Genomic DNA, 17,828 nt, shown 5'->3' with positions numbered 1-17,828 from the left:
CTGACTGCATTCTGATTTTCAACCTACCACAGAGAAAGCTGTCGCGTATTTTGAAACCAGTGACCAGATTGGAGACAACGAGGAGGCCCTTTTGCTTCAGAGGTCTTCATGCAAAACCTTCTGTCATTATGTGAATGCCATCAATACAGCCCCAAGGAACATCGGAAAGGATGGCAAATTCCAGATTCTGGTTTGCCTGGGGACAAGGTACCTGACTGCTCTTCGTTACGTGTGTCTTCTTGAATTAGACTAAAAGAGTGTTTTCACACCACTGTTAACTACCTTTAGTTTTCCATTTCTCATACCTGTCTATTATCCAGTACCTATTTTATGCAGCTTTAGCACTACGTGAAAGATCATAGAATCATAGAATCATAGAATCATAGAATGGTAGGGGTTGGAAGGGACCTTTAGAGATCATCTAGTCCAACCACCCTGCAGAAGCAGAGTCACCTAGATCAGGTCGCATAGGAACATGTCCAGGCAGGTCTTGAAGACCTCCAAGGAAGGAGACTCCACAACCCCTCTGGACAGCCTGTGCCACTGCTCTGTCACCCTCATGGTGAAATAGTTTTTTCTTATGTTTAAGTGGAACTTTTTGTGTTCCAGCTTCATCCCATTACCCCTTGTCCTGTCACTAGCCACTACAGAAAAAAGGGATGTCCCAATCTCCTGACACCCACCCTTTAGATATTTATAAGTGCTAGTAAGATCTCCTCTCAGTCTCCTCTTCTCCACGCTAAACAGCCCCAGTTCCCGCAGCCTTTCCTCATATGAAAGATGTTCCATTCCCCTGATCATCTTGGTGGCCCTGCACTGGACTCTCTCCAGCAGTTCCCTGTCCCTCTTGAGCTGAGGAACCCAGAACTGGACACAGGACTCCAGATGAGGCCTCACCAGGGCAGAGTAGAGAGGGAGAAGAACCTCCCTTGATCTGCTGGTCACACTCTTCTTGCATCCCAGGATGCCATTGGCTTTCTTGGCCATGAGAGCACATTGCTGGCTCATGGCTAGTTTAGTCAACCAGAACTCCCAGGTCTCTCTCTGCAGAGCTGCAGCAGGTCACCGCCAGCCTGTACTGGTGCATGGGGTTGTTCCTTCGCAGATGCAGGACTCTGCACTTGTCCTTGTTGAACCTCATGAGGTTCCTCTCTGCCCAACTCTCAAGCCGGTCAAGATCCCACTGAATGGCAGCACAGCCTTCTGGTGAATCAGCCAGTCCTCCCCGTTTGGTGTCATCAGGGAACTTGCTGAGGGTACACTCTGTCCCCTCATCCAGGTCGTTGATGAAGATATTGAACAAGTCTGGCCCCAGAACCGATCCCTGTGAAACTCCAGTATTCTAGCTGAATCTTTCTTTCCCAATCGGATGCTTTCTGTCTGGTGCTTGGGGAGGGACAGGGCTTAGTTGTAATTTGTCTAGAAATAAGAACCATTCTTGTCTTGTCCGTCTGGATACATGTAAAACCTGTAGGAAACCAGCCTATTGTTTTTTTCCTGAATTTTACTTTCCCCATTCCTGATCAGAAAACATTGCTGAGTTCTTCCAAAGTCAGTTGTCATTTGTCAACTGTCTGATTCCATATTCTTTCCTACAGTACGTTCAGCTCAGTTACCTGCCTTTTACTGAGAAAACCAAGGGTTATGATTACAAACATGCAAACAACATGCATCACCTGCAAAAAGAAACTGTGTGTTTTGGGTTATGCTCTTGGAGAAGGATTTCAGTTCGAGATCTATTGTACTTGGTGCTAAAATGATTCCTTTGAACCCCTTTGCAGGGACCACTTGCTCTCCCAGTGGATCCCCTTGCTGGCAGAGTGCCCGCCCATTACAAGGATGTACGAGGAGAACGCTCTTCTACGGGACCGAATGACTGTCAACTCCCTCATCCGAGTCCTACAGACGTTGCAAGATTTCAACATAGTCCTAGAAGGATCGCTCATTAAAGGAGTGGATGTTTAGCATGGCTTTGCTGAGGATTTTGTTACTCCTTTCCCAAGCAAGCAAACCACAACTGGAGACCTGTCAGGACTTGAACGCCATGGTAGTGCACCACTGTAATGCAAAGCTGCCGGTTGAAGCGGGAGCGGGAAGCCCAGTTTGTGCCCGACGGGGACTGTCCTCTAAAGCTGCAGAAGGCTAAGATGCAGTATTGTAGTTTATTTGAAACAGAAATTTAGTATAAAATAGAGTATTTTCATGTGTTAGATGTGTGTAAATATGCTATCTTCTTTAAGAAATTATATTACTCTAAGAAATTTTTCTTAGACTTGAATGTTCTTGTTCTGACTATGAGTAGCTTAAACCCAGGGGAAGGACTTTGGGGAGGGAAGGACCGAGGTGGGAAGGGATGCAGCTACTTGCTTGCAAGGAAGAAGCCAATCAATGTGTAAATACAGCGCAAACTCAGCAGGGCTTTTTTTTCAGGTATTGCAAATGAATACAGCAAATATCCTTATGTAGCCATTGTGATTATCTCACCCTTGGAAATATTGTCAGCATATGCTGTTTTATCCTACTGTACATGGTCTCTCTCAGTTTTTTGTTTGTTTGATGACTCAACCCTTTCCACGCACAGAAGTTGTGAGTTGTTTGGTTTGGGTTTTTTTTTTCTGTAAGGTTTTTTGTGTCACTTCTGTTGATCTCCAAAATGAGAGACGAGTGTTGAAATGTTTAAACACTGGAGAAGAGGACTTCTATCAGCCTCAGAACTGCAGAGCACAGAGAGCTGTTTAAGCAGTGCTGCTGCACCCTGAGATGCGGATTGATGGTTTGCTTGCTTCACTCGGTGTGTCCCTTGCCTGTCTGGATGTTCTGACGATTCCCTAATGCCCTCAGCCAGTTTATGTTGTGCATGACTCTTTCTTTTTTGCTTTTTACCATGTTGAGGAATTTGGTTCATACCAAATTCTTGCTGTACTTGAGAAGAATCATTGCTGTAGAGCCACAAACACCAATGTTGCTGTGCTACTAAACTGTATCAGCTGGTTTTGAAACGCTGACAAGTTATGAGTCTTCCTTTATCCCACAGAATGAGTGTTCCTAGGGAGTACAGGATCTTTCATTGCTTTGTTAAAAAAAAAGCAAAAGGAAACAAAAAAGATATCTCATTTTGGTATTTTGAGACTCCTCTCCTACACTCTTTCCAGCTAATGTGTTAGTAATACAGTATGTGTATATAGGTGCAGCTCTTGAAGAGGAAATGGGAGCAACTGAAATCCTGTATGCCAAAAATTTAACACAAGTTTACGTTAAAAGCATCTTGTGGATACCATGCAGCAAATACCATGAGTGTATTTTCCATTCTCATGGATGGGAGTCGCATCAATCTGAGGGCATAGTCAGCTGCCTCTGGTTTTAGGTTTTGGAGGTTAGTTTAAATATAGTTGTTTGTTTTCACTTGTTTATTCCCTATGACCTTGGCTGTTTCATCAGTGGATTTCTGTCGATGTCTCACTGTCAGCTGGGGCTTGGGAAGGACCCGAGCTGGTACTGTAAGTGTATAGCCTTGCACTGTTCACTCCAGTGACATTGGGAGGGACTTGGGAATGCTGGGCAGTAGCATGTCTGGGTATAGTGTGCACGTGGTGGAGAGAGGGACAAGACCTAAGGAAGAGGAAAGAGGATGAAAATGAGCATTTGCTTTCTCACCTGCCTTTTTTCAAACTTCTCGACTTTCTTGTGGTCCTCTTGCTGTTCATTTCTGAACAGCTTTCACTTTAATGTCAAAGGTTCACATCATATTCTCAGTCAGGAGGAAACTCTTCATGTGGCTTCATTTCATTGGAAAAGGGGGTTTTGTTGCAGAAGGGGTGGTTTTTTTGTTTGTTTCTAAGGAAGAAGTAAAATAACACTGTTAGAGAGTCATCAAGTTTAATAAGGGTTCCAGCTTTTAGTAACTGTTCTTTCCTCCTGGGCTTGTACTTCCTTAAACTGTCTAAACTCATGCCAAATACTGTAGGCAGCACTGCCATGTCACCCCTGTGGGTGTGAGCAACTAACGTAAAGGCTGTGAATGGTGTCCTAAGTTAGTAGCCAGAACCTACGGCTGTGTCACACCCCTCTTACATTTCCAGAAATGTGAAAATTGGGATTAGGTTTTTCTGTGTGGCCAGACAAGCCTGCTTAAAGTCTGCAGAAAATGCACAACAACCCATTGGCAGCCATTGAAAATGCACCCTTAGTACTTAGCTCTATCAGCAAATTATACATTCAGCACCAGGCACCACGTGGCAGCATTATTTGGTAATGACTGCTTAGGATGGTTTGATTTCTATTACAGCTCCAGCCTTTTATGTCTAATGACTGCTGTACATAATTTTTTCACGCCCAACCCAGTCTAAGTGACTTTCCTTTGACTGAAATAATAACCTCTTTAGTGCTTGGATTCCTTCGCGGTAGCATCTGCATTTGCTCGCTGGATACTTCTCCAAAGTATACCACTACAGACTTCTCCAAAGACTCTTCATGACTAAAGCAGTCGTAACATTCATCTGACGTGACACGGGTTAAGCACAAGCAGGATCAAGTACAAACGTGGGCAAATCTAAAGGTCAAGTATAGAGGAATAAACCACACGGAGAGAAAAGGGCAATAGCTACATCAAGTCTTTCTTCGGTTAAAATAAGTCAAAACCTGAGAAATTTTTCAATTCAAAACAGGGCCTTCCCCCACTTTAAACTATATTAAAGAACCTTTAGCACTTACCTGTTACACCACTTCACATCAGCTTTTTCAGCAAGCATTGACTCGTTTGGGTTTGTCAGGTTTCACCTCATCATCATAATAACACAATAAAAGTTACGTATGTCTAATGTTTCCTTGTAGGCAATAAAACACCGTGAGATATGTTGGAAGGGGCACAACCGAGTGAGTGCCTCGGATTCCTAGAAGACTAGTTATTTGACAACCTTGCAAATATGGTTCTTTGTAGTGAATTTTTCTCCAATCATGTATGATTTAATATATATTTGTAGTAGACTGCTGTTGTTTATTGGAAACTGTGAGGGGTTTTTTTTTCTGTAAGGTTTACAGGAATCATTCTACCCACTAAAATGGTGAGAAACCCATCAGGATTCTTCTAAGCTAACGCAGTTGGGTTTTTTTACTTCAGTGTTAAAGCACCTTCATTGTTTGAGAAAGGGAATCTTGGAAAAGACCAAAGCTCTCTGATACCTACTTTTAAAATAATAATAATACTAACTCCTATCCAATACCCATCTGCACATGTCTGAGTTTGTATCATCCTGTTATACCAACATCCAGCGTGGGAACCCGAGGGAGTCAGAGAATCAAATGCCTCATTATGTACAAAATATGTATTTATAATTCTCTGAAACGAATGAAACTCTGCTGTTTAGTGGAAAATCTACTCGTGTTTATCCTGAGTCGGTTTGTGTCATTAGGTAGCATCGTTCGAAAATGTCCTTTTCATTTTCCTTTTAGAATAGTTGTGCAACGGCATGTTTGAGAAAATTCCTTCTTTCAGTCAAACAAAGGTGTGCATCTTAAGGGGAAATACCTTGTGTCACACCTGAAATGTACAAATGTGCCCTGTATAGCTTAAAACAATCCTTAAATGTCTCCATTGAGTATACTTTGTCTTTACGTTATGACTAACTGAATAAGAACGGGATTATTTTCAAGGCGAAGTTAGTAAAAGTATTGTTATATCAAAGCACTTTAACATACATACCACAAACTGACATGGGTTTTTCAGGTTTTGAACTACATTGAAATACAGCTTTTCATGCTATGTCCTTTACAAATAAAACTGTGAGGATAACCCTTGGTGTCACTTTTCTCCTTGCAGAGGAACTGAGACAAGCCTGGAGGGTGTGTTTTGTAAAGAGAACCAAGTTGAACAGAAGGATTTGGCCAACAGTGACTCCTCGGACCGGGAACTTGCTGGAGCAAAGAGGGGATGTGAGGGTTCACACTCAAAACCTGCCTTTCTGCCTCCCCTGGCACAAAAGTCTGGCTATGCCAAGCCTGACCAGCCTTTCCTTTTCATGGTTCAAGTGGAAAATGTGGCTGGCCAAAGGCAAGCAGCAGGATCATAAGAAAAAACCTGGTTTATTGTCCAGGTGAGGGAGCCCTGGCACAGGCTGCCCAGGGAGGGTGTGGAGTCTCCTTCCTTGGAGGTCTTCAAGACCCGCCTGGACACATTCCTGTGTGACCTGATCTAGGTGGACCTGCTTTGGCAGGGGGTTGGACTGGATGATCTCTAAAGGTCCCTTCCAACCCCTACCGTTCTGTGATTCTATGAAATCAAAGGCCTATTCAGCCTTTGTGAGGCAGCCTGGATTGCTCTCCCTTAGGATCTGGAGTGGAGTGGGGAGAAGGGAGGTGGGATCCTGTTTGCAGCAAAGCGGAAAGTGTGGGATTTAACTGCAGCCAAGGGTCTCTTTCCTCTCTTGGCATAGGTTGCTCTGATATTTGAACTTGGGGTTAAAAAGCTGTAATGAAACTCATGCCCTCCAGTCTGTAGTCGAGGGGAGGGGAGGGGAGGGGAGGGGAGAGGGGAGAGAGCCTGCAACAAAAATAAAAGGTGGAAAAGAATGATGGGGAAATGCCCTATTTAGTAATTAAAGGCTTTTCTGAGTTGGACTGGACTTGCAGAAATTCTCCCCACCCTGTCCCTCCCAGCTAGAATTGGCAAAAATGTGAGAATTATCGAAAACTGCATAATTGCAATGCAGTTCCCTGCACCTGTGTGTGCATGGTGTGTGTGAGGTCTGTCCATCCACTTTCACTCTTGGTTTTGAAAAGGCAGAGAATCTCAGGAGGGGACTGAAAGTCCCAGAGCCTGGGACTGTTATGTGGGAATCCTGAAATACATTGTTTGATGATATTGTTGTTCATCAACAGTGTAGCAGCAAAGTTATAGGATCTCATAAATGTGAATAAAATCCACAGGGCTGTTTGTGGTCGAGTTTCAGGAGGAGGAGTGGCCATACTTACTACACCTCCTTGCTAAATGTGTTCGGCATAAGTATGTAAATTAGAGACTATGTGATCTTACATCTTCAAGGCAGTAAGCACTTGAAATAAAGCAGGACTAAACTTGCCCAGATGAGGATGTGCAAATAACTTCCTCTCCACTGCGCTGTTGTGGATGCAGTCTGGGAACACTGCAAAGGCTAAGGAGAAGAAAACTTGCACAGGTAGGAGTTGAAACAGCTCACCCATCTAGTTTGCTCTTTTCCAGCATTTCAGGTTAGCTTTTTGGAACGAATTGTGCTCCAGGTAAGAGTGAAGCCGCTTCCCTGTCTGGCACCACCTCAGCTCAGAGGTTGAGGCTCCTGTCATTGCGGATGAGATTTCATTGCTGATATTCCTATTTTCTCTCCTGCTATTCCATCAGATAAGTATCATTCTAAGCTGGTTTCAGCAAAGCACAGAATGTGAAGGGAACGGGAAAATTTCTGTTCAGGTCTTCTATCTGGTGGCAGGTTAAGGTGACCTGTCTGCCAAGCCACTGCAGAGCTGATTTGTCAGTAGAAAGCTGGAGTTCTGCAGGAAAACTTGACACTGTAATGCGCCCATCTGTATTCCCCACACATCTCACAGGGCATCTCAGCTCCTCTGAAAGAACTATAAGGACTATCACTAGAAGGCTGTGCTGCCATTCAGTGGGATCTCAAGTGGCTTAAGAGTTGGGCAGAGAGGAAACTCATGAGGTTCAACAAGGACAAGTGCAGAGTCCTGCATCTGGGAAGGAACAACCCCACGCAACAGTACAGGCTGGGGGCGTGGAACTGCTGAAGAGCAGCTCTGCAGAGAGAGACCTGGGAGTCCTGGTTGACAATAAACTAACCATGAGCCAGCAATGTGCCCTCGTGGCCAAGAAGGCCAATGGCATCCTGGGATGCATCAAGAAGAGTGTGGCCAGCAGGTTGAGGGAGGTTCTGCTCCCCCTCTACTCTGCCCTGGTGAGGCCTCATCTGGAGTACTGTGTCCAGTTCTGGGCTCCTCAGCTCAAGAGGGACAGGGAAGTGCTGGAGAGAAGATGATCAGTGGACTGGAGCATCTTCCTCATGAGGAAAGGCTGCAGGAACTGGGACTGTTTAGCCTGGAGAAGAGGAGACTGAGGGGGTGTCTCATTCATATTTACAAATATCTAAATGGTGGATGACAGGAGGTTGGGGCATCACTTTTTTTTCTGTGTATCTAGTGGCAGGACAAGGGGTAATGGAAAGAAGCTGGACCACAAAATGTTCCATTTAAACATAAGGAAAAACTATTTCACTGTTCAAGTGATGGAGCCCTGGCACAGGCTGCCCAGGGTGGGTATGGAATCTTCTTCTCTGGAGGTGTTCAAAACCTGCCTGGATATGTTCCTGTGTGACCTGATCAGCAGGGAGATTGGACTGGATGATCTCTAAAGGTCCCTTCCAACCCCTACCATTCTGTGATTATATGAACTTCTGTCAGAAGAGGATGTGACTTTAACCAAGTCCACCTTTATTTCAAAGGGCACCAGGGGAGTAGAAAAGAAAACAAACAAAAAAAAAAACCCCACAGCCAAAACCCCCCTGATCCTTACCCACAGCATATTTTTCAAGAGAAGTTGCCGTCATTGCTATGTGATGTAGTGACAACCTTGTTACCATTCAATAACTAATTCAGTGGGATCCATAATTGTAAAATAATTGTTATCTCATAGAGGTTTGAGTATTTGTGCCAGTTACTCTGAGTAATAATCTGTAAAACAGTGTTCCTCCTGCTTGTGGTGGTTATCCAAGGCTTGTGTAAGTCTACTTGTCTTGTCTTGGATGAACATAGAAGACAGACAACAATTCTTTCTCTTTGTGGAAAATAACTGTACTTTGCTCAATGTGGACTCTTTAGTTTTATACAGCCCATTCATTGATTGATCCATTTGCTTTTAGACCTGGCCAGAGCAGCAAGTTAAAATGGGTGAATCGTGATGTATTCACTCAGCCTTGGGTGTTCAAGCCCTTCTGCATGGTGAAGTGCTCAACAAGTGTCTGTAGCGAATGAACAATTGAGTTTTATTCGCCAGGTACATTTGGCAGGACTGTGCAGGGGATGCAGTTCCCTAGGAGTCCAAGCACTTATCACAGGGCATCTATTCTCCCAGCAAGGACAATGCAAGAGGCATCCCCATCTCAGCACAGCACATTCAGGGCCAAGTTCTCTCCCACTCCCACAGCCAGCTGATACAAGCTGAAACTAAACCACAAGTAAACTCCTCCCTCAATAGCAGCCAGATGTTGGATTTGGTGGTCTGCAATCCTTGCATTCCCCTGCTTCCAACAAGAGAGAAGGCTGATGTTAGCTTAGGGAAGGCATTTTCCTTACCCTGCCTCTGCAGCTGGAGGGAAGAGATGGGCTTCAGTAGGCCTTGTGAGGAGAAAACTCACCTTTCAGTTATACCTAGAGAAGTCCGACAGCGGTAGCTTGTGGAGGCTAAGCTAGCAATATCCCCCTCATCACTGTCCTCCCATCATGAGTTCATTTCTTCAAAGGCTTCCAAGTGATATATTAGCATGTTCTTTACACATCAAAAAACAAAGAATATACAAGAGTGAAAACTAAGGGTGATAGGCTGCAGTAGTTGTATTTTTTACCATATATTCATAATTTAGATATGAAGACAAATTCGTTGTCTTAACAGAGGCACAGGATAGAGACAAGAAAATATGGCTTCAATTTCTAGGTGTCCCCGACTTCCACCGACACCTTTAAGCAATTTGCTTCTGGTGTATCCCATTTTGCAGCTAAGGGAGTTGAGGTAGACTGGTGGGACTTTGGCCACTCTCTGCCTTGCCAATCCAGGCTATTCAGCCTTGGGGTTAGCAGTCACTGATCCAGCGTCCACTGGTGTGTGACTCAGCATGGCTTTTCAGCTCCACCGTGACAGAACTACCCTGAGGTCTCACCTGTGGTTAATTCCAGTTTAAAGGCATCAGTAAAACCTGTTGATTTGTGGGATTGTGTGCAAGAGCAAGTCTGTGTAGCTATGTACAGTTAAAGAGCTTTTAAACAGGCTTTCTTCGTACTTCACTACAGCACGGCAATTATGCTTACTATCTGCAGTGTGTTTAAGCACTACAGAAAGGCATATAAATACTTGCTTGGTTGTGTCAGGATGGCAAGTGATTCCCTACCAAGAGGGAAGAGGAGAAAACAGATGCTTTTGCAAGATGAAGTTAATCTTGTCCTCTCTCTGCCCCTCAACTTGTCCCTGTGTGTTACAAGCAATAGAACAAGAGGAAATGGCCTCAAGTGGCACCAGGGGAGGTTCAGGCTGGATATGAGGAGGAATTTATTTCCTGAAAAGGTTGTCAGGCATTGGAACAGGCTGCCCAGGGAAGTGGTGGAGTCACCATCCCTGGAGGTGTTTAAGAGATGGGTGGACGCTGCACTTAGGGAAATGGTCTAGTAGTTGATGGGACAAAGGCTGGACTCGATGATCTTCAAGGTCTCTTCCAGCTGAAGCAAATCTATGATTCTAAGCTGAAATGGATTATCAGCCATACCAGAGAATACATGCTGGAAGACATACAAAGTGCTAGCAAGGGATTTCCAGTAGTAGTCAGAAATGATCAGTACGACTGAGAATCGTCGTTGTTGGTGGTGGTTGTTGGTGGGTTTTTTTAAGACAGGCATGGAATTAAATTTCAAATGAACTGTGAAGTCAGCCCAAAGACTATACTCTTTGACATACCTGTAAACTCTTCCATTCAGTCTCTTTAGCCTGTTTCTTCTGCTCGGTGCTCTCACCTGAATTAACTTTACCTGCTTGCACACATGCAGCTTTTGAACTGTCATTACCCCATGAGGTAAATAGGATGTGCTCTAAATTGAAACACATAATATGAATCCACCAGCTTGGAATTAATGTGGCTATTAGCTTGCCTGAGATTTAAACCTCTTGCAGATGGTATGGTTCCTGACTGTATAAACAGTATGAAGTTGGCTGAAAGTGGGTGTGGTGCACAGGACACCACCCCCCCAAAAAAAATGACTTTCAGAAAAACTGCATTTAGCAAACACCCTGTGGCTCTACCCAGGTTTCGTGTTCTTGAAACCTGTGGAAAAGGTTTCCATTCATGATAACAGGAACACAAGAGAACCAGGGAAAACTTGCAGACCAGAGAAGCTATTTAATTCAGCTTCTGTGTGGACTCTATTAGAAGAGAATTTCAGATGTCAGCAGGAATTTGTGCTGAGGTAGCATGGGTAGCTGTGATCAGTGAGAAACAGGAGAGCTGTTCTGGGCTCAGTCATTTGTGTCTAACTACCGAGGAATGAACTAGTTGATCTTCAATTCAAATGTGCATCCTAGGAAGTACAACCACAAGTTGATGCACCATGGATTGCTGAAGTCAGTGGAAGTTCTTAAAATAAGTTTAGACAGACATTCACAAGCACCACAGTCTGCTCACCTATTTGTGCACAGAAGACAATCAACTCTCTTTTGGGAAAATAACAAAGTGACTATTGCTGCTGCTTTCAACACACAATATTTATCAACATCCCACTCTTACACATCAGAGTGATCTCAGCATTTTAAGTACAAATGCTTACCTCTGTGAAGGGCCAGGCTTTTGCTAATGAAGATATTCAAAAGCCTTATGTTCATCTCCCTGGTTAAGATAATCTAGAAGAAACTAGTGGCAATAAACAGTGTCTGACAAGCAGAAGACTGACCATGAAGACTTCCAGTGTTAACTCTGGGTAGAGCTGTGAACATCATGGCTTGTCTTATCACCAAGTGCAGGATGTCCTGGAGAGATCCCACTCAGCCCAGTGGCACAGATTAGGTTTGTGGGCAAATCTGAGACCTCATTCTCCATGGCAGAGCAGGACCTAGCAATACAAGGCAGTGCAGGCATGCTCTTTTCTCCCCTCCACAGCCTACTCCAGGCTGTAGTTGCCAAATGCCTGTATGCATCAGTCTTGTACACACACTTGGCCTGTAGGTGACTGAAGCTTTTCCTTGCCATTGGAAGTTAAGGCTGTTTGCAATAGCACCAGCCCAAACAAGCATCCAAAGGAAGTTTTCATCCCCCCCAAAAATTATGTGAGGCTACTAGCAAGTTTTCCCAAGCACTGCAAACCTATTGCCGTGTTCCTGGTGACGTCCTGGACTGAGCTACTGACTGAGGTCCCTCTTCAAAATGCTTCCCGGGATATCCCTCTGTCCCTTGGACATTGATCCTTTCAGATTTCAGTAGCTGAGGGATCCTGAGTGACTTTCACTTTCATGCTGAGAATAAGGGTTCTCAGCAGGCAATGTTTCCATAGAAGAACCTCTCTGACCACTCCCACCACCCCGCAATGTATCTCTTGGGGGAGGATGACACGAGGGCCCACGCTCCATTCCCTCTTCCCAGATCTAAGAGACTTTCCTGCTTCTGGCTTAGGCAACGAATCAGGTAAGGGAAACTATTGAGGACTCCAGGCACTGTAACATCTTCATTGATTTCTCCCTCCTTCTCTTTCAAAAAATACTTACCTGCAAGGGCTTGTACTACTTTTTCCTTGTTTTAGCTACCCTGGCACGGGAACCATGAGTAAGGAGCTGGGAGATGATGGTAACAGCTCTGTTTGTGGCCGTGTAATCACTCATGGCTCTCTTACTCAGCTAATTAAAACCAAAACCCCTCTAGCTACTCTGAAAAAATGTAAATAACATTTATTAAAACATTGTTCTATGATATAACTAGCACCCGAGTTACGAAAAGACTGTTACGAAACGGGTTTTTGCTTGCAAAGAAGTCAACAGCTGCAAATCAGGCAAATGCCAGGCTTTCTTCATGAAAGCATTAAGCTGGGGACAAACAGAAGTATATACAGTTAAAAATGCATGAAATGCACAAACAGTTGGCAGAGGCCAAAGCTGTCTGAATACCTTTGCATTGTGCTTTGCCTGTCTCTAGAGTTCGCACAGATACAAGGGATGTGGTATATGCAGCAAAACAAGATTTTTCCAAGGGCATTGTGTTCTTAGCACAAGTAGCAAGGAAACAGGAAGACAAAACACATTAAAACAGGAGAAAAAAGTTTTCACGAGACAGGAGAGTGTTTGTTCTTGAGTCTCTGTCTGAATGCACAATGCATATTCAATAGCCGATTTTCTGTAATGTAAAATAAAGGGACAAAATGTGAATCTGAAGCCAATAAAAATTTGAATCCAACATAAGGGGACATAGCTCCTGTGTATTCACATTTATATCAAAACTTGAGCATGTTTTGTTAAAGCACAAAATGAACCTTTGGATGCAAAAACAAGCAAGTGAAACTTTTTGTTTGTTCCCTGCGCCTAAGACGTTATGGAACAGGCCTGATGTAATTCTTCTTCGGTTGTGGCAATGCCAGACTGGCTTGAAAAGATTTGATCCAACTTCTGAGCACTCAAATCTGAGTATATCAAACCTTTAAAAGTGATTTTAAAGATAACTAAATTAAGAACTCTGAAATTACATGAGCATGTAAAGTCAAGTGCATATTCTAGCCTTGCTGAGCTGAACAGCATGGGCTGGTGTGTGGCAATCCTAAACCCTTGTTCTTTAAATGGCAACCATGAAGATATTTAGAGGGGTGATTCTGATTTTAAGCCAATCTACATAGATAAGTATGGCTCATCAGCAAAGGTACACATTAATATGTCGCCCTATTCTTATGTCAGTTTCTTAGGTTTGCGGTTTTTACCTTTGACTTAGCATGAGCAATGCCAGACACTCAGCCCTAAAGGCAGGAGGGCGGCACAGGTTCAAAATAGATAATGAGAGAAGAGAGCTGAGGCAGCCAAGGTTAGAGGGGACCATGCAGGCTCAGGGGGAAGCAGCTCTGGGGCCCGTGAGCAAAACTACAAATGGATCACAAAGAATTTGCGTCCTCTTCCTCAGCTGCTGCTTTGCATGCTCCACTGGCCCCCTCAGCCAGCACCTGCAGGCAGGCAGCAGACACTTGCAGAGGTGGGGAAGGCAATGATGGGGACAATGTTAATGTCTGGGGGTAACAAAAGGGCCATGACCTTGCTGTACCATGAGCCTCTGGGGAGAGGAGTGTGGGGTTTCCAGGCTTTGCACCGGACTGAAGAAACCACCACCTAAGGCTGCCAGCAAAACGCCCTGTCAAGCTGAGACAAAACCATTCCCGTTGAATAAAGGTTCTGCCATCTCATGTTGTAGTGGGATAGGTCAGGCTGTGCTGCGAACCTTATGGCAAGGCCTGGAGATCAGCGTGGCTGCCAGCTCTGGTGTGGCGGCACAGAGGAGGCTAGGCCTTGCCTTGCAGAGGGCCGAGGCTGGCAGGTGGACAAACAGTGCTCTCCCACAATGTTTCTTAGGTGAAAAAGACACAGGACAACGAAGCGGTTCCCAAAGAGTGGGTAAAACTGCTGATGCTCACTCTGTGCTGCTGTGCTGGAGCATGAGTCAAAGACCTTGACAAAGGCCGATGTGGCTGGAGGAGAAGCCAGAGGCCTGGCCATGGGGAAGAAGGGTCTGTCATGGCACCTTCAGTGCTGCTCTTTGAACAGTAGTACTGCTGAAAGCTGCAGCAGTGCAGCAGAGACCACAACAGCATGTCAACAGAGTTGATGGTGGCTCTAAGGAGGAAAGAGCTGGAAGGAGGACCTACCTTTATGTCTCCTCCCTAATGGCTGAACAGCGTAACAGCGTGTAAGTGAAACCCTCAAAATGCACAGATCAAAACAGACTTAAAAGTACACCAAGACCAGAGATGACTCAGCAGGAATCTTGTGCACTTCAGCTCAATAATATAGTACAGATCTGTTCTCTGCTGAAAAGCCATGGTTGAAACCCCTCAGTATAGAGAGCTCAAGTAGGTTGTTTCTTTTAAATGTCTGTCACGTTATCAGTGAGGGAAATGTTACTCTGATACTTGGGGAGTGAGAGAAGACTGGCAGACCTCCAGTTGTGGACTTTTTGGTTTGAGCCTCTGTTACTGTTCTCAGGCTGATCCAACTTCGTATCATTTATTTTGAATAGGAAGCATTTACTCACTCAAAGCGTTGAAGTCTCCAAACCAGTAGCAGATAGCTAGCATCAGCCTCCATGGCATTATCAAACATTATACCTGTGTGCTTATTTAAGAGGCAATTTCTGCTCTGTTTTGAAGAGTCTTGCAAGATTTGCACAGACAGGTAAATCCCGGTTGTCTTTAGACACCTTACTTGCGGTCATGCTAGTCAGGGACACCTCACAAATCTAGAACTAAGGATGGTCTCTGTGCCAGCCTCAGCTTTCTGATAAGAGACATGGGGGATTTTTGCTGGACACAATGCAGCTTACTTTCCCAGGACAGGAGGTTCTGCACTCTGCTTCACACATCATGTTTGGTCCTATCGCTCTTTTAACTATTGTGTGGAATGGATGCTGTCACTCACTTGACAAATACTTTGGAAGATGTTTCGTTATAAGATCATTTTACGGAACATACACTGTACAATTGGTTAGATCTGAGTATTATTTCTAATTTCCTGTGACATGTTACGAACATTATCATTCCCACTTAAGAGAAATGGTAGTTTTCTAGTTGGGTATTCTCATTTCCCCTATGGAAAGGGAAACACTTGTTTTCTTAGGATCACACATAGAATGCAGGTGACTTTTAGAAAGCCCTCAGTGCCAACAGAGAATAAACAGTGAAGGGAACGTCATGCTTCTTTAAGAGGTTTACTGATGTTTTCAAGTATGGAGCAGCTGTTACCTCACCACATCAGACTAACCCCTCAGTAGGCCTTCCACATTGATGGTAACAGATTGCACTCAGTCTAAATTTCTATGAGGAATGTTGTTGAGATGCTGTAGCTGGCTAGTCTCAGTATATCGGCAAGGACTCTACGAATGTCAGAGTCGGTCCTCAAGAAGCTAAGTCTCTAGAATGCCATGACTGCACAAGATTCTGTCTAGGGCTAGATAGAAAAGTGCCAGTGGTTTGAAATGGAATCAGTTGGTATCTGTTCCAAGGGTCTCCCAGCACATCCTCAAAATGTTGTTTCCAGTGTGCCAGTCACAATCTACATGCTGACTCAGAGCAAGGAGCATGCTGGGAGCCCATTTGCCATAGCTTATAAAAGAGGCTTTAAAGGGCTGCTGCTGCCATAAAGAATGGCATATACAAAACCCCTCCTGTTTTGCAGGCCTCCTATGAATGGCTACTTATTCTAATTTGCAGAAGGATGTGTTTTATAAGAGGGTAAACTTGACACGCCTATTCAAGTGAGATGCATTTGAGTGCTGACACACACACAAGTGGGAAAGACCTGGGCCTTTAGAGCACACACATCTCTGCTTGGTGGGCACCAACCTCCTTGCACCTGAGGGCTGCAGTTGAGCCACTCCTCCTGCCTTGTGTGTCTATGTTGGGCCTCTCTATTCTGAAACAGCTTGAGAATCTTAAAGTAGAGAAAACACTGGGCCAGTTAGACCTGCAGTCTCAGATCTGTTTGGAATCCTAGCTGGTACTAGATGTAAGAGAGAAAAGTGTCTGAAACCTTGAACTGTTTTGTTCACCAGCAAGCAGTTAGCAATTGGCCTATGCAGCAGAGATTTACACCTTGCTCAAACTTTTTCTTTTTTTATCAAGTGGTATACATTAGATGTTCACAATTCCCCAGTCAACTCTGTGATCAAGTACTTAGCCCCAGCATTTGCAGGGCAAAGAGGAATCAGCACAAGAGGTCACTTTCATAGCTATCCCATTTTCCCATTTCCCTCCTACAGATAATGCAAATCAACTAGTAAATATTGCTCTTGGTTTTGAAACCTTGTGTTAGGAATGGTTCAGTCACTGCTAAGGGTAGTTGTTCTGACAGCTATGGATAGAGATTTGTTTTGACAGCAGGCTCAAAATAGCATCTCAGAAACCACACGGCAAGCTGGTTTTAGAAAGGCCAGTTTTTGAAGTGTCTTTGCCCGGTCAGCTCACTGCTCTGTAAACTGTAATCACTTTGTTTAGCTTTTCTCTGAAAAGTTACCATGCCTGCAGGACAATGCCATTCCAAGGCACCTCTTCATGACCTGGCCATCCCTGCAAGTTGCTCTCTTTCAGCTTCCCTGGGAGCCCCTGAGGCTGATAGGAAGAGCAGGAACCCACGTGGGGATGCCATCACTCAAGGAGTTACCCACTTGTGCTCAGCTGCCTTGCCCTGTGAGGCTGGGCTTCCTACATGCCTCAGGGCATTGCTGCTTGGCTGGGGCCCTAACCTGCTCAGGTGAGCTCAGTGCCAGCTGGGGTATGTCCCCTTCCTCAGCACCTGATCAACCTTAACACCTCCCACATAAACCCAGTTACCCCAGCCCAGCTGTGGTCCTAACCACTCTTTAAAGACTCTTCAGAAGATGAAAGGTATGCAGTGTGGAAGTCCTAAACCCTCCTGCTTCAAAAACTATTCTCCTTGCTAAGAGGCTTCATACATCTTTGACAGAGATGTCAACAAGTTGCAAAATACCTCCTTCTGGCCCTGCAGGGCCAGTACCCTCTTGCATCCTTTCTCTCTCATACCCATACAGCACTGGTGCTAGCTTCCTCAGTGGTCTCTGCATCACAGGGTCAGTGAAGACAGAGGAACTTTCCCTCTGGCCCTGAGATGTCTATCAGATCACTCTGTGCCTGTGTAGCACGGGGCTCATGCTGCACACTAGCTCTGTGGCCCAGGCTCTGTCACTTCTGCCCTGTAGGCAGCATCTGGGTCCCATGACTTCTCTGCATGCCGTAATTTGCAATATGAACAGGCAGTTGGACCTGAGGGAAGCCACTAAGGTCAAATGTGTGTCCTGGTCTGCATTTATTTAAGCCTCTTTCATGACCCTGTAAAGCTA

The 17,828-nt window shown here is 44.7% G+C and overlaps 1 protein-coding gene across 1 annotated transcript in view; it reads left to right on the top strand.

The window, feature by feature from the left end:
* Positions 1-5,750, top strand: part of DENND5B (DENN domain containing 5B) — a 118,360-nt gene extending 112,610 nt beyond the window's left edge. Inside the window, exons 20-21 of the mRNA XM_062010335.1 lie at positions 33-207; positions 1,782-5,750. Coding sequence (XP_061866319.1) covers positions 33-207; positions 1,782-1,965 — 359 coding nt within the window. The 3' untranslated portion in view covers positions 1,966-5,750. The remainder of the gene's footprint in view (positions 1-32; positions 208-1,781) is intronic.
* Positions 5,751-17,828: the final 12,078 nt, after the last annotated feature.

Source organism: Colius striatus, chromosome 1 (assembly GCF_028858725.1).
Source record: "Colius striatus isolate bColStr4 chromosome 1, bColStr4.1.hap1, whole genome shotgun sequence".
Taxonomy (NCBI): Eukaryota; Metazoa; Chordata; class Aves; order Coliiformes; family Coliidae; genus Colius; species Colius striatus.
This window is presented reverse-complemented; position numbering and strand designations above follow the sequence as displayed.